The sequence below is a fragment of the Gavialis gangeticus genome, unplaced genomic scaffold (genome assembly GCF_001723915.1).
Source record: "Gavialis gangeticus isolate Ggan-Ray unplaced genomic scaffold, GavGan_comp1, whole genome shotgun sequence".
In the NCBI taxonomy this organism is placed as follows: Eukaryota; Metazoa; Chordata; order Crocodylia; family Gavialidae; genus Gavialis; species Gavialis gangeticus.
This window is the reverse complement of record NW_017729033.1, coordinates 60369614-60397216: the sequence shown is the minus strand read 5'-3', so window position 1 is coordinate 60397216 and position 27603 is coordinate 60369614. Positions and strand designations below refer to the sequence as shown.

Sequence of the window (27603 nt, the reverse complement as noted above, 5' to 3'; positions counted from 1 at the left end):
GGCCTGTGTTAGCAATGTACTAGGAGTACTAGAGCTTCACATAGTTTGCACTTTTTCCTGGAAATAAATACAATTTACAACTGTGTGCATTTTATTTGTCTATGATAGCTTACCACCCATACCTTATCTTGATGTTCTTCAATAATAAAAATCTGTGTATGATTGTTTTGTTTTTTTCCTTGCTCCTATCTAAGTGGGGTGAGACCTGTAGTGATTGCATATTATGATGCCTCCCCAGACACTTCTAGGCAGCCTATTGTCTTATTTTTAGAATAAGCTGTCCAAGATGGATCTCAGTTGCACCTGCAATGTATCTGAAATAATGAGGGAGTTACTTGTATTTGTCTTTGCAACTGAGATCAAAATCTGTCCCAGAACATTTTATCCTTGGGGTTGAATTTGTCTGATTTTTTTTTTTTTTTTTAACTTCTTACTTTTGGAAACCTAGACAGCTGCCAATTCATACTTAACAATGGCACAAAAATATCTTGGCATCCATGATAAAATGTTGTAGTCCAAAGACGTTTATATAAAAGTGCACATCAGTTCTCACAGCTTAATAACTTTTCAAGTCACATTGGTTTAAAGATCATTCCAACACACAGGGAGAGACCATTTACTTTGCTTCAAAAGCCAGATAAAATAATTTCAACATCATCATCACAGGTTGGTTGTTTTTTTTTCTTTTAATGTGTGTGCTATTATTTTCCATTCCTCCGCTGAATATTACTTGGTTCATATATCTGGAGTGACTCACATAGTGCTTCTCAAAAAGAGTCCTGTCTCTATTATAGAGAAAACAGATAGTGATGAGTTTAATTAAATGTGGTTTTGTGTCCTTTCTTTAAATGGAACACAGATGTACTGGAATTTTTTTGGCCTATAACGTTTTTTCCTTTTTCTCTTGTGAAAAGTTGTAATAGTTAAAAGCAAAATAAGTGTGGAAAAAAGGCAGCAGCCAAAGAATATCAGTGGCTTCTTCTGTGAAAGAAATAAACAAAAGGTACACTGTGTTTTTTCATTTGTTTGATCACAGGTTGAATACTCTGCAGGAAAGCCGTTGCTGCTAATCAGGTGGTTGTAAAATTGTACAGAAGGCTTGGCCTTGGAATCAGAAGTGAAGAATCCAAATCTGGGTTTTAGTTTTTCTTCTGTCAGTTTAAAAGCATAATAGCCTCTAATCTTGACTTTATCTATATGATATGCTGCAAAGAAGAAGAGAATGTTAACACTATAATCTTGTGTATGGACTGAAAAAACATTTTTAAATCATTTTTTGATTATCAGCAAATATTAGTATAGTTAAAAATTAGAACTGCATTATAAAGCAAGATTGGAATGGTGGTGTAGCTGTGATGGTCTGGGAAATGTATGAGAAGCAAAGTTTTTTTGTATTATCTTGTATAGGACCACCTGTATAGTTGGGAGAGCTGTTGGATGAGATTTCAGTCATGAAGTACCCTTCCTTAGGTCACTTGATGTCTTATAAAACAAATAATTTAACTAATTATATTTACCAATGTGCTGTATACACCATCCCTAATAATGCCTAACTCCTTACTACTTCATAATCATCAACAGGTTTAATGAGTCTTTGTTAGAAATGCAATTAGAATTAAGGAGTTCCTACATTAAAATCCTACGGTTAGTCTACTAAAGCCAGAAAGAAAAGCCCCTCATCTTATATTCACATACAAAGACACCTCATTGAATACACCATCTGTCGTTAAACTGCTGCCAAAAGCAGCACGGAGTTAGTAATGGAAAATAACTGTGAAGCTGATTAAATACAGCCAACACCGAGCATGACTAAAACACAGCCCATATTGAACAAATCCGATGGGAATCTATCGCTGCATTTCCCAACTGGTGTCCATCGGCCGCGTCCAGTTGTGCCGCAGAAGCTTGGGGGGCTGTGGCCACAGGCAGTGATGCCACTGCCGCCCCATGCCGTCACTGTGCCAATACCCCTCCCCCACCCCCACTTGGCATTTGACTGCTTGCCATCCGTCCCTGCTCAGTGTTTGACTGCTTGCCATCTCCTCTCCCTCCCCCCCAGCATTCAGTTGCTTGTGACCCCTCTGCCCCTCAGGCAGCATTTGGCCACTTGCCATCCCCCACCTCCTTCAGTGTTCAGCTCCTCGCCATCCCTCCCCCCACCCCCCCCAAATGTTTGGCTGGTGTGCCGTGGGGTGGAGAAGATGGGTAAGTGTGTTGTAGGGCAGAAAAGGTTGGAAATACTCATCTATCACAAGGATAAATTAGTGCTGCCCATCTGAATAAGATATATGGTAATCCCCATTGTGTGCAGCCTCCCTCAGCACTGATTCTTTTTCAATTCTTGGTGAACCACTACACTGAACACATTTGGATTTCTTCACTCCCATAGCTTAGCTGTGCCTTTCTTTCCCATTTCCACTGATTCCTGTTTCTTCACCAGCCTTAAATGTCTGGCAAACATCACCAAATGGGTCCCAGACAGTTCACCCAGAATCCCTCTGTCACTCCCTCTCTCAGCCGGTCGCATGCGATTAGTGTGGCCCCGCCCTCCATGAGGTGGAGACAGACAAGATTGCCCTGCATCTCATGTAAATGTTGTATGTACATGTTTGGATGATCATCGGGCTTGTAACAAGCACCCAGTTTGAGTCATGAGTGGGGGGTTAATTAGCATATGGATCCTTTGTATCTGGGAGATATCTGGTGTAGACTCAGTATACACTAAACAGTGCTGAGTTGTGGGGTTACTATGGCTTGAAACACTGTTGACTCTGCTGGGGCCCAGCCTAATGAACTATATGGTAAATCGTGAGCCTTTTTGCTTTGGACTATTATGCATAGTTTGTACTATATATAAGTAAATAAAAAAGTGCTGCTTAAAGATGTTTTATATAGTACCTGTGCTAAAACCTACAGTTTAAAAAAAGTAAAATGCATCAATTCTAGATTAACTAAATCTGTAGGTATCTGTAATAATTTGCATATGTTTATTTCAAGGTCAGTGTATTCAAGTTTACCCCTCATTTCCATTGCTCAGGAAAGCAGGGTCTGATGATAAGGAGGGGGAAGGTGCTGGAGGGGGAATAAGTTGGACGGCAGAAGGCAAGGGAGCTATCTGACTCCCAAAGATCTGTTTTCCCTGCTATGGGTGGGGACCAAATTCAAGGCAAACCTCTAAGATTTAAATTCCATACCTGGAAAATTACAATAAACTTATACATTTTTCATATATAGAATCCAATTATTGGGGGAGGTGGACTTCTTTTATTCACTGTCTGTTTATATTCAAGTAAATATGGTAGTACTTACGACTGCAGTGGGAAAATCAAGAATTCATGAGTAGTAGTCTGTGGAAAACATTTACTAGTATGTTTCTTTGTAGGGGCTCTTAGATTATAAAGGAAATAAAGTAATAACTGTAGTGATGTGCTACTGCTTTAATTTTTAGAAATTATTTCTTTTAAATGCAATCTAGTAGAGTTCATGAACTAGATAGATATTGCATGTATTCATCTGATTACAGCTGGAATGCATTTGGTTCTTTTTCTAACCCACTAACAGAAATATCAGCAATCTATGCAATATATGAAAATGTATGAAAGTTGCCTTGCTTGCAAAAGCAAATCTTTCCATGAAGCAACTAGCACAGGAGAATTTTGTCTGTTTTATCAATACTTTCAAATTACTATGAAATGAATGTGAACAAATATTCATTATTTTTAAACTTTCAAACCAACACAGAGATAATTGCCAGTGCTTTTAAATGGAGATGCCTAAAAGCAATCTAAATCCATATTTAGCCAACTGAATAAATGTCCTGACCTTCACACAAGCTGACATCTCACACCTCATACTGGCAATAAAGAGCAAAAATAAATAAGATTAACACTTTTTAAAAAATTTTAAACACTTTTGTCAAGCCATATAAACTAACTATTTTACTAATATTTCTCTTCAATGCAAGCAATTGCTGAAACTAGAAGAGGGACATTATGCTATTGTGGATGAGGAGGTGATCTGTGTAACTGGGAGGGGAGGCTGATACTAAGACAATGTCCATTTAGAATATACTCCATGCCACCATGAAAAGTAGCTTATTCCAGATTATCTCAATTCATCTACTCACCTTTCAAAACCTCTTGTGTATACTTTCTTAAGTAATAATTTCGAAGTTCATCATTGTCCAAAGACTGGTCGTCAATCCCATTTGCTGTGATGTAAACATCTATGTCCCCATAGTTCTTTTTAATCCATTGTAGAACTTTGCGAATTCCCCAAGGCACCACTGCCAAGCGAGATGGTGAACTCAGACAGGTGATATCCTGTAGGAACTGAACATCCCGATCAAACTCATACTGGCTTCCATTTTGAAGTTCATGGATCACGAATCTTGTGGTGAAATGATTCAGAGCATAAAAATCAGCTGAGCCTCTAACGAGTTTCTTTTCTTCATTTGTGAAATATGGCAAGAAAGACTCTGAGAGGCCTTTTTTGTTTTTGGAGAGAATGTATTCCCTCATGGCTACTGGATAATCCCCACTCTTGAAAACTGGATCTGCAAACCAACCTATCTCAAACTGAAGAAACCTTTCAGCTGCTTTCAAGTGAGTATCAAAATAGGGATTGGCAGGCTCAACCCAATCTGAATGCAAAGAGAGGGACACCTGGCCACGCTGAATGGACCTATATTGCTTGTCATAGATTTGCCAGGCCATGCCATGTGCTAGCAATAAGTTGTGTGCTGCCTGGTAGGTATCATTGCTGCTTTTATTATAGATGTTGCTTAGTCGGTTCGGCTCATTTATTGTAATCCAGAATTTTACCAAATCACCAAGTTCATGAAAACATAAAGCTGCATAATCTTGAAAGGCCTGGGCAGTAGACTGATTTAGCCATCCTCCTCCCTGCAATAAAGGAGCAGGCAGGCCCAAGTAGGCATGAGTTGGATAATATAAAGTTACCATAGATTGAATATTGAGTTTCAGTACTTCACTAATCACACATCTATAATATCTTAGCACGTGCCTATTGATAGCTAACAAATCTCCATTGGGTAGAATTAATGACCAATCAAGTGCAAATCTATAATGAGTGACTTTCACTTTTTCCAAGAGGTCAAGTTGTTTCTTAATGCTAACAAAATCTGTACACTGAGCTGGTCGCGTTTTCAGCTTCACTCCTTTAACTTGGTGCAGAAGCCCATCTCCAGTGATGTTCCAGATATACAGGTTGGGATCACAGAACTGTGGAGAGGAAGCTACCAACTCAGCCTGTAAAAATGAATAGGAATAAATGTATTCAAATGTACATTCATTAAACAAGTGTCTTTGTTACCTCTATATGGAACAAAGAATTAGCTTAAGTTTTTCTTGTGAAATAAAGCAGTGAGGAAAGGAAGCTCCTTGCTGTTCTGTTTCTGTAGCCTAGTAGTTTCTAGGCATTTCATAACAGCATACGGGCAGAGGTTTTGTTAATCAAACCTTACAACATTTCCAAATAAAAGTTGCACCCTTTATATAAATGGGGTATAAAGTAAGTGATTATCTTGTCCAGAGTTATGCAGGGCAACAGTGATATGTAAGAGCAAAACAGGACTTTTAGTTGCTTTACTAGCTAGCCCTAACCAGCGGGACCTGTCTTACACTTAGCTGCACTGATTGCTTTACTCTATCACTTGTCAGGGCAAGCAGTTAATATAATTGGTTTCAATACTAATCTCTGATAGCTAACAAGATTCAGCACTGCACTTTTGTTACTGTGTTGTTACTGTTCTAATTTTTTACTTCAGTTTGTTGCATAGGACTTGTACCATGTGGTAAATAAAAAGTTTTAAATTCAACCTTAAAACATGCTGAGAAGAAAATCGTTCCCCACACTATGGTATCCCCTCTCAATGGTTAGCAATATGATATGTAGAAGCATTTATTTCCTGTGTCTGATTGTGGCTGGGTTAAATTAAATTTATTTTGCTGGTAAGCATTTTTCCTGCTTGAGGTTTTCCATTGTGCTACTTTTCATTGTATAATTACAAAGCTGTGCTACAGCACCTGTCCCAATACAGCTATAAAGTTTAATGTGAAAATATATGCCATAAAACCAAGTATTTTATCATGACAGTGTACAATATGACCTGTTTCTGAATATGGCTCAGGCAAAAAAGGCAATATATATAGCCATACGGTCATGAAGTTAATGGCACAATAAAATAGGGAATAAGCCACAAAATTTGTGTAACATTTTTCTGTGTGCATATATATAGATATATATATATATATAAAGCAATGCTTTTTTCATTTGTGTTTCAACAGTATTTTACAATTACGGTATATTTATTTTTTATACCCCTGCAATGAGGGCTTGGAATCATTAGACTCTTGAGTTGTATTCCTAGCGCTGAAGCTTTGAGCAAGTCAATAAAGCTACCTTTGCCTGTTTATTTATTTACATGGCTGCTGACAAATGTTCAGTTAAAGGCATGATGGGATCTGATCCCCAATCCCAACAATTGCACTTTGTGCCATGCTGCACATGCATGGCAGGGGTACAATTGTGGGATTAGGGATCAGATCTGAATTGTGCCTTATTGCCAGTGCAGGGGGGGCTGGGATCATGATCCTAGGCATTCCTTCCACAACTAAGTAGCGTGTCTCAGGAGTGCCAGTCTGCCCTTCAAGGTCCATTGCGCTCCTGAGGCTCAGTGCACTCATCACTTAATCAGGGGAGGGCAATTATTTTGGGCAGAGGGCCGCTTACTGAGTTTTGACAAGCCATCGAGGGCCACATGACAAGCAGCCCAGGGCAGATTAATATTAATTTTCTGAATTTTTTAGGTGCTCTGAGGGCCAGATAGAATGGCCTGGCAGGCTGCATCTGGTCCCTGGGCTGCATTTTGCCCACCCCTGAGTCCTAACTGGTGCTCTCAGCTGTGGGAGTATACAGGTTCCCTTCAAGGTTCCTGTGGGCTCCTAAGCCTGGGGGCACACCAACCACGTGTTCAATTTAGGGCACAATGGAAACCAACCACAAAATTATTACACATATTTTGTGACTTATTCCCTATTTTATTGTGCCATTAACTGCATGACCATGTGGCCAGGTTACTGCTTAACACACGATTAACTGGTTAATCATATATTAAGTATAATGTCTGCCAGGGGGCTACCAAACAGATACTTTTATACTTAGAGGTTTATTTTGAGGTTAAATTTATATATGTGGAGTGTTCTGAAATCGTTGATGGAAAGTACTGTACAGAGACATGTACAAAATTTTTTTTCATGATTAAATACATGGAAATTAACAGAGGTTTGCAGTATATTATGCTTACCTTAAGAACAGACTCTGTGATACCCCAGGAGAAGTCACAGGAGAATTGATTTTGTAGCCCCTGGGGAGGCTCCTTCAGAAAAAATCCATTATCTTGAATTATTTGTTTGTAATAAAGTGCAGATGACTTAGGAATCCTTTCTTTCTGCTCACTATTGAAATCTATATAAAATAATCCGCGTCTAGTGTTATAGGCATGTTGCCATTCAAACCCATCAAGGAGAGACCAGGCGGTGTAACCAAACACATTGATACTGTCATATTTAATAGCTGCACAGGAGAAATAAGTGAAAAGGGGTTACATGGAAAAAAATCATTAACAGCTTAGAAATATGAATTACAGTATGAGCCTGTAAAATAACTGAAGGTCAGAGAGTTTAATTGTATGTTATGAAATTCCCTGCTTCTCATCACTATTCTAATGGATAGCAAAAACCATGGCCAAATAGAGATGATATTTAATAGGTTAGTCCTTCTTCACTAGCAACTTTAGAAAGTATCTTTAAAAATGAAGTGCTATAATAATGTTGGCTTGTTTTAATAGTTGAGGATGTGGTTTATCTACACTGTGCAGACACAAAATTATTTCAGCTACTTGAAATGATTTAAAATTATACCGTGGAGTTTTTAAGTGACATTTTTTACTGTCTAAACTAGAGAGTCTGGCTAAAAATTTGGCCTGCTGTAGTTAATTCAGGGCCATCCAACTGGCAGTGCATGAGAAGTTAGCAGGAGGCCACCAGGCCCATGCAGCTACCTCTCCTGTCGCCAGCCGGCTGCCACACTGCAGGAGTGGGCCTGGGAGTGACGGGACTATGTGCTGCTGGTGCTGTCCACGCAGTGGGGGCAGGGGTGTGTGCTGCCCATGCAGCCTGTGTGCTGGGAAGGTGATCCTTGGCACTGCCTGTTTGCAGTGGGGTGGTAGGGTGGGGTGAGGGATGCTGGAGGGCTGTGCACCTCTGCCAGTGCAGCCTGTGTAGTGGTGCAGGGAATCCTGAGGCCCTGGGTTATTTGTAGGAACAGTGGTTTGCATTTCTCAGTTCATTAGTAGAATGATTCTGTCATTTCTTTGTATCATACCTTATCATTGCTACTTAAAACATATAATAAATCCCTGTTTACCTTATAGCCTGCAACATTAAATGCATATGTAAATGTAATGATTGTGAAAGCAACCAGACTGAAAGGCCTAAAGACCAAAGTCCTTCGCTCATTCACAGAATGTGTGCAGCAGGTTTCTTCAGATGGTCTTACTTTGTGTCAACCTTAAGTGGGAGAGAACTTTGCTAGTGATGGAGTAAGCAGTGCAGAGTCCAGACAGACCTCTTCAGCCAGTCCAGTCCTTATTGTCTGCCTGAGCAGGCTTCCCTGCTCAAGCAGACAATAAAGTTGTAATTTAATGACTAATGTGAGGGTGATTTCTCTAATACAAACACTGGCTTCCTGGGAAGGGAACAGCAGCTTTGTCTACAATTGGCTGTTTCTGTTGCCCAGAGCATTGTCCAGAGACAGCAGCTGCTAGAGAGAGAAGCTGTTAGATCATGGATTCACCCACATGGCTTCAAAGGGATCTGTGTGGGTCTGTGTCAGTAGCTGTGTCTGTAGGGCATGAGAAGCCTGCTGGATCTGTTAGAGGGGCTGGAGAAGGCAGAAGAGTGCCTGGGGGTTTTTTTGGCTGTTGGGTAGTGCCTGAAGCCTTTTGGTTGAAGACATTGTGTTGTTCTGCAGGCAGAAAGAAGGGGGTCGCCACCATAAGGAAGCTGCAAGTGTAGATGAATTCATACTTCTGCCAGCAAAACTATAGTCGTTTTATATATAATATATAAATATATAACAAAGCTGCATATGGAAGGTAACAACTTTCATTATAAACTTGGGATAGATTCTGAATGACACACGGAAGAAAAGCTCCATAGTCCATTATTAGTCCTCTAAGCCAGTGGTCTCCAAACTTTTTTGATCGTGCACCCCTATGAGTAAAACATTTTTGAGCACACACCCCCATTATATGTATATTTATGTTCACACACCCCATCAGTAAAAAATGTTTGAGCACACACCCCCAATATATGTATATTTATATAAATATAAATAGAAGTTCTAATATTTTCTTCCAGCACCCCAACAGATCGTCTTGCGCACTCCCTGGGGTGCACACACCCCACTTTGGAGACCACTGCTCTAAGTCAACCAGAGTCACTTTTTAGAAACACTGCAAAAGAACATCCTGCATTAATATGATGTGAGCTGGCTACAAACCTGAGGTGAAATGCTGAGCCTACTGAAGTTGATGGGAGTTTTGGCACTGACCCAGTTGGGTCAGTTGAAGTCAGGGGAAAGTTAGGCATTTCAATTTAAAAGCAGGTATTCCATCCCCTCCAATAGTATATTCTGCTTTATTTCTTTGAACAACACTAAGCTAAACATTTTCAGCTTTCTACTGATGTTTGCTGCCTTGTAATACCTTGGTATAATCTTTATTTTTTGAATGGCATTAACTGTATTACTGTAGTCCTCAGCTATCCTGATCATGGACCAGAATTCCACATTAATATTGTATACAGTATTGTATAAATAAACTAAAAAGATATGTTAGCCCAAAGGAGCTTCCAAATAAGCAACTGAAAGTAGTGCAGGGACACAGCTGGGAGCGTGGGACAAAGCAGAACTGGTGAGTTCCAGTTGTCACTGCCATTGTAAACACGAACATGCAGATGCCAGCGGCAGTCACTTTTTTTCACCTCCCAGCCCCCCCAAGTCAGTGTTGGGCAGTTGCTCATATAGCCCCCACTCCCCTCCTGTCCCTACCAGTTACACCTCTTCATAACGAATGAGAGTTTGTTGGTAAGATGAGGATGGACCATAAAGAACCTGTGAAGAACCAATGAAGATAGGCCAAGAAGGTGACATAATCCAAGATAAATATTCTTTGCAGTAGGATTCTGTATGGATATGAGCAGAGCAAGGCTGTCAGAGAAAAAGATACTGCAGTAAGCAAAATGTGAGATAACAAAAAGTTTCACTTGTTTGGATGGATGGGACAGGGCATATCTTAGGTATGTTATTCAGAAAGAAACAGTAATATTTAGACATAACCAGGATGTGGCAACCTAGAAAGAGGTGAAGATGGCAACTAAGTTATGGGTTGAAGTGAAAGCCAGATGTGTGGGGCTAGACCCAGTGACTGAGAAAAAAAGGTGAGAGTGATTAGGAGTGAAGGAACATTGGGAGATACATTTTAGCCAAGTTGTGCTTGACCTGATACCAAGATACCTATGAGATGTCAGCAAAGTAGGAGAAGACTTTAATCTGAAAAACAGGAGACAGGTGTGGAACAGAGTGGTAGATTTATGAGTTATCAGCATAACCATGGTTGTTGAATTTGTATGTATAGATGAGATGACCCAGGGATAAAGTAAAGTTCAGTGATAAGAGACTTAAAACATCTTTTAAACTGTTTCAACTGTGGGAAAGCTGGGACCTGAACTTTAGGATCTGGGACTCTCTCTAAGTTTAATATTGCTGAAAATTACACAGGTATGGCAGTTTCTTATGAAATATTCTTAATTTTTTTCTTTTGTAACACTATTTCTTGAACTTCAAAGAACCGTGTTAGTGCTCAGCAGAAGAGATCACTAGTATTCTTCCTCATGAAAGATGTAAATATTTTTGGTAACAAGATCTGAGTCATTCCATACCAAATGATGTAGACATTTGGTTAACTGGACATGTCATATTCTACAAGAAGAGCCAGCAAGAAGAAAATATGGTATGTGAAAAAGAAAGCAGTCTAAGGAATCTTGTGTTACTATAGAGTTCTACAACCAGTAGGGGTCCCTCTAAGAGTACTTAAAAATACAAAGCTCTGTAGCTGAAAAAAGAACCAAATGCTGAAGTTGTAGAAATATTAATAGTGTATTCAAATTATTTACATTTAATACAACATGCAACTCTTTTACCTTAAAAAGTACCATATTAAAGAAAAATGTCAAGATGAACCCTGTACTGAATTGATGTATTTTTGTTAGAACCAAAAAATCGTTCCAGTTTCTGCTGCTGATTTAGATTTTGCATTTCCTTCAGGTTAGATAGTGAAAGTAAGATGTCAGATTCACTTCTATTAATTCTATTCCTTATTTTCATTGTTTGCTTCTCATGCATAACACAAAGATCATATATTTGGGTTTAAAAGCACAACATTTAAATAGGAAAAAAAAAGTTAGGTAAATCTTTTGTTTTTCTTGACAAATAAAAGAGAAACAAATCTAGAAGTTGGGTTTTATCAACATGGGGCCAGGATCATGTTTTTGTTCTGTGTTTATAGAACACCTCACACAGCGGAGTACTGGTTGGTACCTGGGCTTCACTGAAGTACAAATGCTTAATAATGAACTTAGTTGATAGTCTCCTTTAAAGAAACACTGAACATTGAAAGAAAACTAAACTGATATACAAACCTTGTAAAACTTTATTAATGAAGTTTTTCATCATATAGATGGCCGTGGTGTCTTCTGTTTTCACGTGGCTGTCAGTGAACCAACCATTCTCTGCAATCAGGATCCTAGGGTTGGTGTATTCCAGTTTAATCCAGTTCAGAACTCCCCTTAAATTAAGTGACAAATTTTGTCCCATTTTAGCTAGCGTGGTTGGGGGTTTAAAATTGTTAGGACCAAAGGAAAATGCAAAGAAGTCAGCTGTTCCTTTTACATAGTTTCTCTCTGCCTCAGTAAAGCTGGGCAAAAATGAGTGCAGTTTATTTTTCATCTCTTCTGGGTAATCACCATCCCCATGTATTGGCTTTGCAAACCATCCAAGTACTCTCTCCATTGACTGCTGACAGTTATTAATGTCCAGAACATCTTGTGATCTGTTGGGTTCAATCCAGTGGGATCCTAAAACTATGGACACAACACCCTGCTGATATGGCCGAAAGTGTCTGTTGTAGTCGTGCCAAACTTTTGCATGAGCCTAATGAGAAAAGAGTAACGTTAGACTTTGACTCTTTTAAAAAAGTCAATAGAGAGAATGTTATGGCAATATTAATAAACAGAAGCAGCATAGATGCATTTGTTGTACTGTAGGAGTATAACCAGCAATATCTCAATGATTGCTGATAGATTTAAGTTTGCAAAATTATTGAGTTTTTTCTCCTTAGTAACTGCTAAACAATTTAACCATATCAAATTAGTGTGTGACAGGATTGCCTTGCTACCAACTGTGCCAGGCTGTGCAGGTTTCCTGGATTCTCTGTGCTCAAAGTATTTTTGTTAACTTTCTCCTCTGTGGATACATTGCAGTACATCTATTTAACATAACTGGATTACTTTTAAGTGATCACCAGTGTGATTAAGTCTGCATGGTATCTAAACTTTAATAAGGAGAGAAGAGCTGATGTTTCAGAGTTTGGACCTAAATTCCAGCTTTCCCAGTTTGTGCGATTTTGATGTAGACATTTGGTTTGTCCCCATCTTTCTCTTAAAAGTTCTGTCTGACAATCTTTTTCTTAAAGTTGTCTGATGATGCACGAGATAGAAAAGAATGCAATTTAATAGTGGATTGACTCTGCTTGTAGAGCTATACTTTAGGCTGGAGAAAATGACGCTGTATATACACACACAGAAAATGCTGAGAAACACTGCAAAACATTTAGTTCAGAATTACCCTGGCAAAATTACCTAGCAGAAAGCATAGTTTCCTATGTAAATCATTGTAACCAAACATTGTAGAACGTAGAAAATTACAGTTTTGTGAAATCTTGTATTTCAGGTGTTTATAGTTTCCAAGGTCATCATCTGTCATAACATTTGTACAAGGCCTATCTTTGGCAATACTGATAAAGTTAACGTTAACCTTTGAGATGCAGAGAACAGAGAGCAGTTAGCAAAACTGCATTTATAAAGCAAATGTCAATATTCAGTCTAATATGCTGGTAATGTGAGTGGTCTCAAGATTCCAACTAAAGACTGTATCCAAAACATATTATTCATTTACGTCACAAAAATTGCTATCACAATTGACATTGGTTGCTTAGATATAAAAAAAGCTAGTTTCTCTCAACCCTTTTCTAGAATGTCCATCAACCTAGGGATGAGCAGTGTAAGAAAGATTGCTGTGGCTGTGCAACAAGTATATATTGTCTTGTAGTAGTTTGCAGTGTGCATTTATTCTGACACCTTTTCCAAACACTGTCCTCATTTATAATTATTTAATACAATAAAATAGATGTGTCTGCATGCATTTGTAAAGGATATGTCTGTTGAATTTGGTTGACTGTGCTTGCTGTGCCAGATAATGGTGCTATAATTGACATATATCAGAGCAATTCAAACAAATTTCTAAGTGTAGAGTTGAAAAGGGAGGGAGCATTAAAAAAAAGATTTTAGATTGTACCAGTTTATGGTAAAAGCAATCCTAGAAAACTCATATCCATGAGCCTTCAGAAGGCTGGCTAGAATCAAGTAAAAATGCTATTATTATTGAACAGTTTTGTCAACACTAGAAATTACAGCCTGTGGTATAACTTTATTGGTGCAAACACTTGGTATAGATAGCAGTGTCAAAAACCCACATTTACACTGATGCCACTTGATTCTGATTGAAATTGAAGTAAACTCCATTGCAAAATTTGCAGTAGAGTCTGTATGTACTAGGGGATTTTCCAGGTGCAGTAGAAACAATATCATCTGCCTGCTCGCAAGTCTGTTCCAAGATGTTTAAGTAATGTTTTGTGAAGTTTAAAATCCTTCGATAGAAGCTATTATTAAGAAACATAATAACTGTGGATGGAACCAGCTAATTGCTCTTTCGAGATTAATTAAATATAAAATAAACATCTGTTTAAAAGTTATGTCATGTACTATATTGGCTATTCTAAGTAACTCTTGACTAATCTTTTTTCAGGTAGTTTAATACCTAATCCTTCATTTGCCTTGTTAGATCAAGGCCAAACATCAAGGCTAAGTACACACTGTGAAAGTAAGATCAATACCATACATTTTATTCTATGTACAAATGACATATTAATTTCAGCACTTTTTTTTCTGATATGAATGTAGTAAACACAACAGACTGGAAGTCTAATATCATACTAAACTGAGTAATAAAAAAATAAATTTTATTAAACAGATGTAACAAACAAGTTACACTTGTTTGTTTAATAAAATGTTGCAAGCAATATCATACATGAGTTAATTTCATAAGCACTGAAAACATTTTGATGAATTGCCTTTTCTAAATCCTTCACCACCCTGCCAATGGTAATAAATGTGTTATGAGCTCATGTCAAAGTGCAGGTACCTTCTTGCAAGTAATTGATTTCAGGATCAGGGCCTTCTCCTGTTCCCATGTAGTTTGTTATGGGATTTATTTTCTTTAATGCTTTAGCAATCAGCTGAAAAAACAGTATCCAGAGTGACAATAATTTACCTTAGCATAATCTAGGGCATGACCAGTTGAGAACAAGAATTCGAATTAGAGATACAATAATGACTGTTTTATTAGTTGTTTAATATGATGATTCTGATTTTGTGGGGGGTTTTGTGGTTTTTCTACTCTTTTTTTTATACCATGAAGAGGCAGAAATGGGGTCTTAATGACATATGTTTTATTTCTGATTATGATATCTGATGTCTAATGCTTTTTTTGGAACAGTTGTTCTCAACTGGGTTGCTGTAGTGCTTTGGGGTGCTGCAAGACTTTTTCAGGGGTGCTGCAGTGTGCTTCCACTACTGCAGCATTGGCAGAAGGAGCACCACAGTTAAGAACCCATGAGGTAAGAAAGCTAAGGCAGCAGAACTGGTTCTCAACCAGGATGCCACCAAAGTCTAAAATGTTGTGGAGGGATGCCTTGGGTCTAAAAAGGTTACAAACCAGTGGCTTAGAAGAAATATAGCACTCTATATTTGCATATTACAGTTCCCTGATGATTTCCAATGGACTTAAGAAAAATAACCTCTAAATAATCACTCATATGGAAATATTTGAACTAAGTGGGGTTAAAGACTAATTAAATGATGTTAACACCCAGGGCTATTACTGTTTGAAAAATGGAATTGTACAATATTGCATTTGAAGGCAGTGGGTTTTCTGTGGGTTCAGGGGTTTAGCTTGAAGCCTCAGGGCCAAGACTGTCTTTTTCAGTGAAGGAAGCAATGTGCATATTGGTCAAAATAGCAGATCTGCACTTGTTCTGATCATTACCTATTCAGTTAACTTTACAAGGCACTTATGATTGTGCTTTCACTCCTCAGTTATAAAGTATGAATAATAATACTTAAATACAGGCAGTCCTTGGACTTACGACACAATTGCTTCCTGAAAACCGTGTCTTAAGTCGAAACGTTGTAACTCGGAACCAATTTTCTCATAAGAAACAATGTTATAAATAGGGGATTGGTTCCTGAACCAAGGCTTGATACCCTATTTTCACCAAAAATACCCCAGAATTTTGTACTCGATCAATTATAGACGAGTAATATAGCTACATTCCTGTATTTATATTGTAAATAGCAATCATATTGATTTGGAAGGACTTCTTTGAGATGACTTTGCTGGACTTTGTGAAGGGTTCTTGGCTGGAGTCTTCTCAGGAGTATTGGCTCCAGGTTTTTCTGGAGTCTTGTCTGCTTTCTTAAAGAAAGTGTCCAAGAAAGTTTTGATAGATGTTCTCCAGGGAGATGAGCGATGCAGCGAACTTGTTCGCTGGCATGGCATCACATTGGATCAAGCATTGTAAAGTTGAAACTGACATCATACAGTTGAAACAGTGTCAATTTATAAACGTTGTAAGTTGAAAACATTGTAACTCAAAACATTGTAAGTCGAGGACTGCCTGTATTACTATTTGTTAGTAATACCACAGTGGACTTGATACCATGAACCCAGTGAAAAATGAACCTGTCCTAAAAAGGTGTCAGCCTGGATAAATTGCAGAGGTGTTCTGAGGATGAATTCATTCCTGTTTGCATTATTTGATTTGTTAATCCTATAGTGACAGGTGCATTATAAAATACGAAAGTACAATTTCTGCAAAACACTAAGAAGTCCTCAGGTTCTATCTAAGGCAAATTAGCATTATAACGGATGTCTTAGGTAAGGCATTCTGCACTGAAGCACCTTTCCTCTACTGAACAAAAGAAACTAAATGGATCAAGTGACATTATGCTAATCTAATTCATTAGGTTCAAATCCTGCTCCTACTGAAATCAATCTCAATTCTTCCTTTGACTTCAGTAAAAACAGATTTTGGCTCTAGCATTCTTTCCTCAGTACTTACACAAGAAGGCGTCTTTGTTCTCCTATTTATTTTCAGAACACTAACTTAAAAACAAAACAAAATATCTTTTTGAAAGAAAAGAAAATAAGAATGAATCAGAAAGTATGAAACAGAAATGCCTCAACCGACTTTTTAAAATGGGCTTTCTTGGTTGACACATCATGCTTTGTTTTCTGTGACATGTATTCTTAGATTTGTAATAATTTGTACAGACTAAATGTTACATATATATTGCTGAACATTATAAGCAATGTTGCCTCTAAGGTGTAGCGATCCGTGAGCACCCTGCTTCAGTCGGTTCCTGAATTGGTCCCGCCTTCCCCTTTAGTATTTAATATTAGACTGTGCGCCAGATGCATTCTTTAATATTAGTCTCAGTCTATTTATTATCTTGTTAGATGTTTTTCTTTAAAGGCCCAATTCTGCTTTTAATTTGCACTGTTGTAAATAATAGAAGAAACTAGCTGTACTACCCACATGCTACCTTTTAATCATGTCTCTGTGGTTAGGATTAAGGCTTAATTAATACTTAAAATTGGGCAAACATTTGAGTTCTCTGTCTTCAGTTGCCAAAGAGCTGACTTTGTCTCCAGTACCTTTGTTACATGAAGTGTGTGTACCTCCCTGTCATGTCTCCTGGACCCATGTGCAGGCTGTGCTCTGCCTGCTTCCCACCTCCGAGTCTTGCTGCAGCCTTTGAAAGTGGTGTGGCATTATGTGTGCCCCGCTGCTGGGCAGATCATGCAGTGAGGCACATGGCGTTGCTTTCAAAGCCTGCAGCAAGGCATGGAGGCAGGGAGCAGGCAGAGTGTGGAAGACCTGTGGGGCTGCTGGGCTTTGGCATGGGAGCTGTGGGTCTTGCGTCACAGGGATGAAAGCTAAGATTAGGGTGAAGCTAGTGGGGCTCAGGGTGAAGGTTGCCTGAAGGGGCTGGGAAGCAGACCAGTTCCCTGGAGCCAGTGGAGCCCATGCGGTGCCCAGCTTGGCCCCCACCCCTGCCTTGCCTCAGGGAGGAGCCGCTGCCTGCCCCGCGCTGTGGGCATGGAGGAGGAAGGAGTGATTGTCCACTGATCAGCGGCCCAGCCCCTCACAGACTGCTCCAGCCAGGGCTGCACTCTCCTTCCTCGTGGGAATGCCAGTGTGGTGAGGAGTGGAGCGGCCCCTGCACAGCCGAGCAGTAAATGTCCCACGCTGGCCCCAGTGCGCAGCATTAAAAAGTTATTGTGCAGCAAGATTTTTTATTGTGCGTGGCTGCACATGCGTGCAGTTTAGAGGGAACTTTAATTATAAGATAAACATATCATTTGTGCACAGGGGCCATGACTACTAGGGGATGGGTTTTGTCTTCAGAAAGGAAAAAATGCAACTCAAGGCCAAATCTGCAAACTTGGTTGCTTTAATGTTAGGGCTGTATTCATTCAAATATTTGGGTGCCTTTAACCTTCTAAATTCACACTTACAGCTGATTTTCAGAAGTGCTGAGGACCATACTGGAACTGGCTTTAAGTACAAGACATTTCAGCACCTATGAAAGTTAGTGTGAATTTAGAAGGTTGAAGGCATTCAAATATTTAAATATTTGGCTCCTATATTTTGTAGATCTTGAATCTGGCCCACAGAACACTTGCCAGATTGTGCCTTTGAATTTTTAACAACCTGACCGTAGAAGAAGTTTCCAGATTCATGCTTCTGTAATCAAAACATGTTTTCCTTATTAGTTCTCATTGATCTTTTACATGTTTGCTCTCTTTCTAATACCGGGTTATTTGCTGATTGCACAGATCCTATTGCTTATGACAAGTTCATGCCACCTTTAAGAGAAAATGTTTAATTAGAGTTTAACTGCGTTTATATTTGGGTAGGAAAATAACGGATTACTGTTACACACTGGCAAAACAAAATCAATGGCACTTTGTCTTAAACACAGTAATTGGTTGCAACATTTTTCTGACAAAGATTCCGATGCCAAGCTCTTCCAGGGAAGGCACAAGTAGTATAAGAGCCTGTAACAGGGAGCCCTAACCCTGTTATCCAGCCAAGGGGGAGAGAGAAAGGGAAAAAGCAGGACCATTGATTTCAAAAGGAAAGACCCATGTCAGGGACCTGGTGTCCTACCCCTTAAGAGAGCAAAGCAGCAAACTCAGAGGCTGCCCACTAAATTAATAGACTAGACACTCCTAGGGAGGGTGAGGAGGAGAGCAACTGGCTGACTGAAAAGGCTCTTAGACCCATAAGTCCGGCCAGAACCTGAATAGAGAGGGGAAGGGAGCATGTGAGAATCCAAGATGGTGGAGAGCGAAGGTGCTTCATGGATGTGCAGGGACTTGGGAGCATTGCAGGCACCAGAAACCTCCTGGCTTAAATGCTGAGAGTGTGCGGAGGCCACAGTGGGGCACTTGTAAGGAGCATCAAGGCTCAGTATCCTGCCAGAACAAGGTGTAGGTCAGAGACAGTCAGAGACTGAGAGGGCCAGGGTCTGTAACCCATGAGGGTGAAACTAGGGTCAGGGGCCCAAGGTCCCAGAGGACTGGAGCTCATCAGCTGGATTTGGGTTCAGTGGGCCTAAGTGGAGAGAGCCTAGTTAGAAAAAGGGAGAGGAAGCCTGTGAAGGCTGAGACTCCAACAAGTACTTGGAGGCTAGAATAGGCCATGCTGGGTATTGAGGCAAACAGCCTTTTAAGGGCGATGACTGAAAATATCTGAGGCATGGGTGTGACTATGGGAGTGGCAAGAGGTTACAATTATTGCCATTAAGTCTTAAATTGGGAGATTGTCTAGAAAGAGGCAACCCACACCCTCGAGTTCAGTGTGAAGAAGCCTGAAGGACTGTGCACTAAGCGCATCTACCTAGAAAGAGGCTCTCCCTTTTCTGCCAATAGCTTCCCTAATTAGAAAACTCTGAAAAGATCAAATTGTGGCAAGTGAGAGATTGGAGGCAGAGTAGAGACTAGGGGTTGTGAGCAGGCTTTTCCAGCCACTAGGACTAGGGACAAAAGTTACACATAAACTGGTTTAAGTGATCAGAAACTGGTTTAAACCTGTGACAGAATAGAAGTTCAATGCACATAAGCCAGTTTCAAAATGGCTGAAACCAGGCCCTCTCAGAGGTCGAGAGAGGTCCAGGCCACTTCCATTTTTTGAGGCTCCTGGTATATTAACAAAATATTAATTCATAGTGCACTACAGGCGGTGTGGCCTAGTAATGGGACACAAGTTTAAAGTTGTATGATGAATGTATTTTTCTTTCATTGTATCTCTGTGTCTGTATGTATAACCTCATTTGGAGATAATGTCCAAAGTCTAAATTTGAGGCCCTCCATGAATGAGAGGCCTGGGCCAAATGGCCCACCTGGCCCCCCCTGTGATAGGCCCTGGCGGAAACTGGTTTAAGATAAATCTGGCTGAATGTAGTATCAGACTTAACTCTTTTTGGTTAAGCCGACTTATGAACCTTCTGTCCCAGATCCCTTCCTGGTTCAAGTTAAATAAGAGTCCTCCAGCATCCCAGCATTTTGCAGGCCTGGACTGGGCTGTGCTGTCTGATTCAGAGAGCAGGGCTAGCTTCACCCCTCTTCTCCCTAGCTGGAGCAGTAAGGACTGGCTCCCTGGCTGGCTTACTGCTTCTCCCCACCCCCCGGCAAATCCCTGCTGGGCTCTAGGGCCTGGGAGGGTTAAACTTCCCTTCCCCCAAGTACATAGCTGCCCTGTCCTGCTTACTTAGTGCTGGCTGCAGCTGTGGACTACAAATCCCAGAGGCACCTGGAAGCAGAAAGAGGAAGTGATAAGTAACTCTGTAAAGTCCTTCTGCTGTGATTGTGGACTGCAAATCCCAGAGACCTTGGGGGCTGCAGAAAGAGGAAGTGAACACACAGCCCATGCTGGCTACTGTGCCAGGGAGGCATGCTCTAGTGTCCCCCAGCTTCTGGCTTGAGTCACTGCAGGCATGTGGCTGCATTTCCTGAATCAAAAGTGAATGTCTGTTCATTTGATTATTGGTTCAATCTCTGCGGCTTAGACTAACTTGCAAAGACTGAATCAATTCAGCTTTGGACTTTTTGACTGTCTATACTTAGCCTAGGGTCTTTGGATACTGGGTAGATTGCTGGAGCCTGCTACAGGGCCATATTTATCCCTCCAAGATTCATGCTTGATGGGGACAAGTAATAAGATTTCTTTGCAAAGGAAGTCTAGGCTCTGCCATTGCTGTGACACTGTCTTCCACTCTTGCATCCTTTGGAGGCCTCTGAATGAGTAGGGGAGAAGTGTCTGGTAGATTTTGTGGAAATACATATTATTCTCCATCCATTTTGGGAAATTTGTGGAGAAGACCCTTCCAAAGGCCCCTCAAGACAGTATGACTGTAGAGCACCCCTACTAGGTTGCCTATTGCCAGTCTACCTGGGCATTTGCAGTCTGCATGAATGGCCCTGTCCTCTAATGCATCCCTAGGGATACATTAGGTTTTGAGGAAGGCCTAGGTGCCTTTACCATAGGGAAATAAGGTGAAAGCATCTCTATGAAAAGGATTCTTGCAGGTATTTCCTCATTATAGGAGTCTGTTTATGCTTTTTTGTAGAACGTTTGTTAATAACAATAACAATTATTTTCTTCCTGCCTAACATAATAAAGGCAGAACTGCTAAGAGAGCATGGGTCCAGAACAGAAAAGGAATATTGAGACTGTTTTATAACTTATGATCGTGATAAATCTCAAAGGACTCAAAAAAGAGAACAAAGCATAGGGCCATATTCTAAGAGTGATCCTATTCCACACCATCATGTCCCTGAAAAATGTTGTGGGTCCTCCTTCTCACTTTTTTGTGACTTAGATGGCAGCATACCATAAAAATAGATGCATTAATGGATTTTTAGGAACTCAAACAGCATAGAACAGGATTGCACTTAGATGCCTAATAGGTGGTATAGGATCTGTCACAGTGAACATAACCAGATCCTAAGAAAATGGTAAATGCTGGGCAAAGTGAATCTCTCATTTAACTCTTATCAGAATCGCATTACTCTGAGTGCTTTATATCTTCCTGCTTCATATTATATTTATTTTTAATCCACAAAATCCATCAACTTTCTTGGCATGCAGTTCGTTTCTCACTACCATGGTTAAATGGTTCCTTTGCACAATTCGTATCTTCTCAGCTATATGTTTTCCCTGGCTCCTTTTATGCTAAGGTGTATCACTCATTGATGTTTTTATGAAGATCAGTCTGCTTGACTATAAAATGAAGCAGCTTTCCTTCTGTCTGACAATAACTGTCCAAGTGGACTGAGATTTGATGCTGCTTCTTATTACAGTAATGATAATGATCATGCAATCTATCGTGTCTGTTATCTAAGTTAAACTCACAGCAATTTATGACCTTTAAACAACATATTTTCTATTGCATTACATGGAGAAGAATCAGGTTCTCAAAAATTATCATCAACTATTGCTACCTTTTCTGTAGGAGTATCCCATGCAGAGCCATGAAAACACAAGCTTTCTCAAACTGAAATTTCCTTTTATTTCTTTCACTGTAGGCTATTTGCCCAATAAGGAAGATGGTAACCTTCTAACCCTATACGCATGGACACCCTCCCTCTCTCCACCCCTCCCCCAACTGAGAGCTCTGCTTCTAGGGAAATCCTTTATTTTGTTGTGTTTTTTTTTCAGTCTACTCAGCCTGCTTTGCTTCCAATAGGTCCCAAAGAGCATGACTCTTACAGGAGCTGTACTGTTGGGCTCTTGCTTTAGAGGGCTTCCAAATTGTGGAGAGGAAGAAACATACTTTAGAACATATGGCACCTGCAGTAACTTAAACCAACTTTTCCCATGTATAGTTGGAGAAGAAGAACCTGGTAGAAACCAGGAACCAGATTCTACTAGGAATCTAAATGGATTTAGGCACCTAGGTATAATTCAGACACTTTAACAGGGTAGAACAAAGAGGGAATGAACACCTCTATTTTGGCAAAATGCTGTCATCTGCCCCTTAAGATTGAATCACAGAAAAATCAGCAATGAGGGGGGCCTACCCACCTTTAATATTAACAGTTTTTCAGGGACTTGAGCAGGGTGGAATAGGATTGCACATAGGCACCTAAGTCCACTTAAATGTCCAATAGGTGTAATAGAATTTGGCACCAGCTATCCTCCTTCCAACTTGTGGAGCTGGATTCTTCCACAGAGATGATTTCACATGGTTATGGGAAGAAGGGAGATGATAACTAGCAGTGGGAACAGAAAGATAGATGCATACAGACTTCCTTATAAAATCCTGCTTGTAATAGGAAAATAATTAACTTTCTTACTCCCCACCTGTATTTAGATTAAGTTGCATTTCACTTTATTTTTTGGTTATATGATTCATTTGCTTTCTCCTCAGATCCCCCCATCTGAATGTTATTTTCTTCTCTCATAGCTTCTATCTGTTAAATTTACTGCCACAAATTTTAAAAAGCTATATTTATAACCTAGACTGAAGAGAAATTTCCTCAGACTTCGTTGGTTTTCGGACCTTCAGAGAACAGATAAAAGAATCCAAAGTCCAGACAATGTGGGATTTATGGTTTGTTGAATTATTTCTGTCATTCTATGAAACTCAGCAACAGATATGAATTAGCTGCCACATAAAAGTATGCCTGTTCAGTGAACTATGATTAGTTCCTGCAAAGTGGAGTGCTACTTAGGCAAATGAAACTAAAACTAACACTCTCCTTTATGAGATGGACCAATATATTTTATACAAATATGAACTACACGTCTATCAGAGGATTCCGGAGCTGCCATTCAGTTGCTTTGTGACATAATCCTATACTGGCCAGGTCAGTTTACCCATAGCTTTCCATACATGTTCATTCTGCTAAACATACTTAATGAACTTAGGCTCTAATGGAAAATTCAATTCCTTCATCTTCCAGCAAATTATCTACAAATGAGGTTTTACTACTGAGGTGTGTCACCAGAAGCCTAGTCCAAAATCTGGTGAAATCAATGTTTGTTTGTTTTTTCACTGACTTCCACAGACTTTGAATCAGATCCAAAATTCCTAACCATTTCAGTTCCTCGTGACTTTTTGTTTCAGGGATAGAGGGGAGTAAAATTTACATTTGAGTTTGTGTGGACAAATAAAACAATGTTAAATAACATTAAGGCTAGACTGTGACATTACTGAAGTTAAATAGCATCTTACCCTGTGAATAGTTCCATTAATTTTTCTGAGGCAACAAATCAACCACAGTATTACTGAAGACAATTAAGTGTACCAGAAGCCAGTTCTTAAAAGAATGTAAGCAACATGCTGCTGCTATTTTCCTACTTTCATTCTCTTTATTAGGAAGCCATTAGTAGGATGTAATTTACTTCCCATTATCTTAGAATTGTATATTTTTTCAGTTCCAGTTATGACTATTTATGTTTATTTTTTTAATTATGAAGCTATCCACCTGATTTAAGTCATGTGAACAGACTGGCAATATTAATCTTATTGTTCCATAATAAAAAAACTGCTGCTAATGTTAAGGTCCTTTTATTTTTGGTTACTTATTTTATAGGGCCTGGTTTTCAGAAAAAAAACAAGGGTCTTGAGTTGGGTACCCCGAAGGCAAGACACTCAAACTATAAGCCACTTCTTCATATGTAGGCTCAGCTCACTTTCAAGGCTTTGCATAACTCTACTCCTGACATACCTAGCTTAGTTTCTTATCCCTCACCCATGTGATCTACTAGGTCCACTTTTCATACATCTCTGACATGCAAAGGGGCCCCTTCAAGCCAATACCCTCTCTTCATTCACATATTTCTTTAAAATTTAGTTCCTTCACAATGCCCCCAGAATTACTACAGTACTGTTAAAAACGAATGACATATTTATACTCAAATGGAAAAATCATCTTGCTGAAACTCTGTCTTTCTTTACTTTATCCCATTTCTACATTTTTCCTCCATGACAGAGATCATCAGCTAATTGTGTCAAGGGCCCTGAAATGCAAGCTCTTCTTATTATGTCCTGCAATTTCCTACAGCCTATCAGAAGGATGTTAAATGTGGGGACAAAATTGAGAGAAAAATATAAATAAAATATAGCAATATTCTACTCTGTAAAGTGTTTGACAAATGTTGCTGTGGAGTTCCACCTATATTGTGCCTTAGAGGCGTCATAATCAAATAATTACTTACATGTATAAATAAATGTTAAGTTTGTTGAATGTCTTGTATTTTACCAATACCATTTTTTGTGGCAGTTACATGTTAGCTGTGTTTGAACAAACCACTGCTTTAGTTAGGATATATTAATGTTTACTAGCATGACATTGAACATTCAAAATCTGTTTCTCAGTATTGTCTGAAATAGGCAAAGCTTGTCTACAGTAACTAAGTTACTCCTTCCTTTGAAGGATGCTCTGGCTGCCAGTTCTTTTTAAGAGACAGTGCACAACCTCTAAATGTTGTGTTTTTGCTAATATATAAAAAATAATATGATATTGAAGTCATTTTAGACACCTAGATACCCAGAAACTTTTGGGAAAAAAGGGGTCTGGAACAGCCCACACCTCCTTCTTTCCACGTATTTTATTGCTGTGGGGGGTTTCTTTGTTTGTTAAGTACCCATAATATACTTGGTCTTGCACAAAGCAACCTGACAGTTCCTAATCAAAGGCTAATCTAGAGACAGGAGTGAATGAATGGCTATAAACAGTATGTAGTTAAATACCTGGATTTATATTATTTTATATCTATATAGAGATATGCATCTATATGGAGTTATATAGCTATATAGAGATATTACAGAAACTCTATCTATCTATCTGGCTTAATTCTTGTTGACCCTTCTCACCTAAAGCTCACATTTAAATCAGTGGGAGGTTTGGGTAAAGAAAAGCTTCAGAGAGCCCAAAAGTGCAGAAGCAAATCCAAAGAAGAGAAATGTTTCATTGTAAACTATGTTAGCTGCTTTGGCAATTAAAATCCATTTTTAGGTATACATATTCCTGCACAAAAAACAGTCATAATATGTGGGAAAGTTGTAATAGTAATGGCAAGAAAGTGAGGAGGAGGGCATAGAATTGGAATCAGGATGATGATACTTCTTTCGTAACACACTTGGAAATATGCTCACAAAAAGGACTATATTAGCATTATTCATTCTTCTTCTAAACTGTTGTATTTAGAAAGTGTTTGAAATTAAACCAAGAGTTCCCAAGACATATGGATAGGTGTCTTCTGTCATTTATATAAACTGAAATAAGTGATATGCTAGAACCAGTGCTTTTGCCTGCATCTTTTGAACTCAGCTGAGAACAACACTGAGTCCATAGGGTGTACACAGCATCGTGGAAGACAATAGCTAAGTAAAACAATACTGATAATAAAACTGATACTGCTAAAAACAGGACAAGCTTAGTATAATTTCTTAAATATAGGTAGAGGCTATTTGTTTTTTAGCAATAACAACAACAAAACAAAACTGATAATTTTGTTAGTTCAGTTGTTAAGAAATAATTTCCATACGGTCTTACCAGGATGCAGTTAATATTTCTATGTGGATACTATTAGTGGTAGAATTTGTCAAATACACAAACATGGACAAAATTTAAACTAGCAAAATAAGCATGACAAACTGTAGGTAAACACTGTTGTCAGGCTTTGCAAGTGAAAAGTAACTGAACTGAACTAGTTAACTGGTATTTTTAAAACATGGTTATTGAACTGGCTGCAGACTTTTAAAACAAACACTAAAGGAAGATAAAGGACTCCTAAACACTCACTATTACTTCTTAGTATTCCCCAGTCCTAGATCTGTTCTGTTCTATCATATTAGTGTTCCTCCTGTTATTTTTCATAGTTGTGTTAAAATCAAATCCAGTTGTACTGTACCTTGATCAGATTGTGTCCTACAGAGTAGACAGCTGCTATTTTCCCCTTCTCTCCAGGTGCATGCATACCTGTACCATACCCATGCCAAGCAACTAAATAAGGATTGTGAATTGTAATCCAATGCTTAACACGATCCCCAAAAGTCTGGAAACAAAAGGTTGCGTAGTCACTGAAGATTTCAATTAGTGATTCATTTTTCCATCCCCCGTATTTTTCTTGCAGTGTTAAAGGTAAGTCCCAGTGGTACAGAGTAACTATGGGCTTAATATTTTTGTGAACTAGAGCATTAATTAGAGAGCTGTAGTACTGGAGTCCTTTTTGATTGGGAGTTTCTACCATTCCAGTGGGAAAGAGCCTTGGCCATGAAATTGAAAACTGATAAAATGTAACCCCCAAGAAATCCAGAGCTGACAAGTCTTTGTCCAGAAATGCATAGCTGTCACTGGAGCCAGCTGTGCTGGCAGCATCTGTGAACTCTGAATGGATGAAGCCGTCCCATATGGAGGGTCCTTTTCCATCTTTTCTCCAGCTGCCTTCCACCTGGAATGCTCCAGTCCCTACCCCCCAAAGAAACTCTTTGGGAAAAGTGTCATATAGAAACATCTGAGTACCACTTACAGGACTGAGGCTAAGATCTTTTTTCCATACAGATCTTCCATCTCCGGCAAGCCCAGTAACTGTTCGTATGAAAACAAGTGTCCAAAAAGCAACAGATCTCTTCAGTCTTTGGCCACACATTATGTCCTTTTATAGCATCTGTATTAAGTCAGATTTCTTTCATTTGTGCTGGAGAAAATACATTCATTCCTGTTAAGAGTCCCTGCTGTGCAGACTGCCTTCAATTGCCACTAACTGCTGGAGTGTCTTATCAAAGCTTCAGTAAAAGCTTGTGATTGTAAAAGCCTTGTCAATGAGTAACTTGAACTGTGAGACCTAGGATGGGTCACAAAGACCAGTGCAATTTCAGGGGAGGTGGCTTTCTTGCAGTCATTGGGACACCTACTCTTATTCCAAGAAAATAGGTTACCTGTATCACATAAATACTTATGAACCTGTTTATAATTGTTTACATGCTACATCACTGAAATGTCAGCATACCAGGTGAGAGAAGATACTGATAAGTTGCAACAAGC

At 39.3% G+C, this 27603-nt stretch overlaps 1 protein-coding gene across 1 annotated transcript; it reads right to left on the bottom strand.

Annotated features, from left to right (window-relative positions):
• KLB (klotho beta) lies at positions 1-27603 on the bottom strand. The gene is made up of 5 exons (XM_019526445.1): positions 26471-27603; positions 11784-12294; positions 7328-7596; positions 4127-5270; positions 1-1205 (listed from the first exon to the last, which is right to left on the bottom strand). The coding sequence occupies exons 1-5, from the start codon at positions 27206-27208 to the stop codon at positions 820-822; spliced, it is 3048 nt and encodes a 1015-aa protein (XP_019381990.1). The 5' UTR covers positions 27209-27603; the 3' UTR covers positions 1-819.

Bases quoted from the DNA above. Each gene is read 5' to 3' on its own strand.
- KLB (XM_019526445.1), bottom strand. From the start codon at position 27,208: ATGTGTGGCCAAAGACTGAAGAGATCTGTTGCTTTTTGGACACTTGTT. The intron at 12,295-26,470 runs GTACAGTACAAC...TTTTCTCATTAG, and splicing joins TAGGACACAATCTGATCAAG to GCTCATGCAAAAGTTTGGCA. The intron at 7,597-11,783 runs GTTTGTATATCA...TCTCCTGTGCAG, and splicing joins CATTAATAAAGTTTTACAAG to CTATTAAATATGACAGTATC.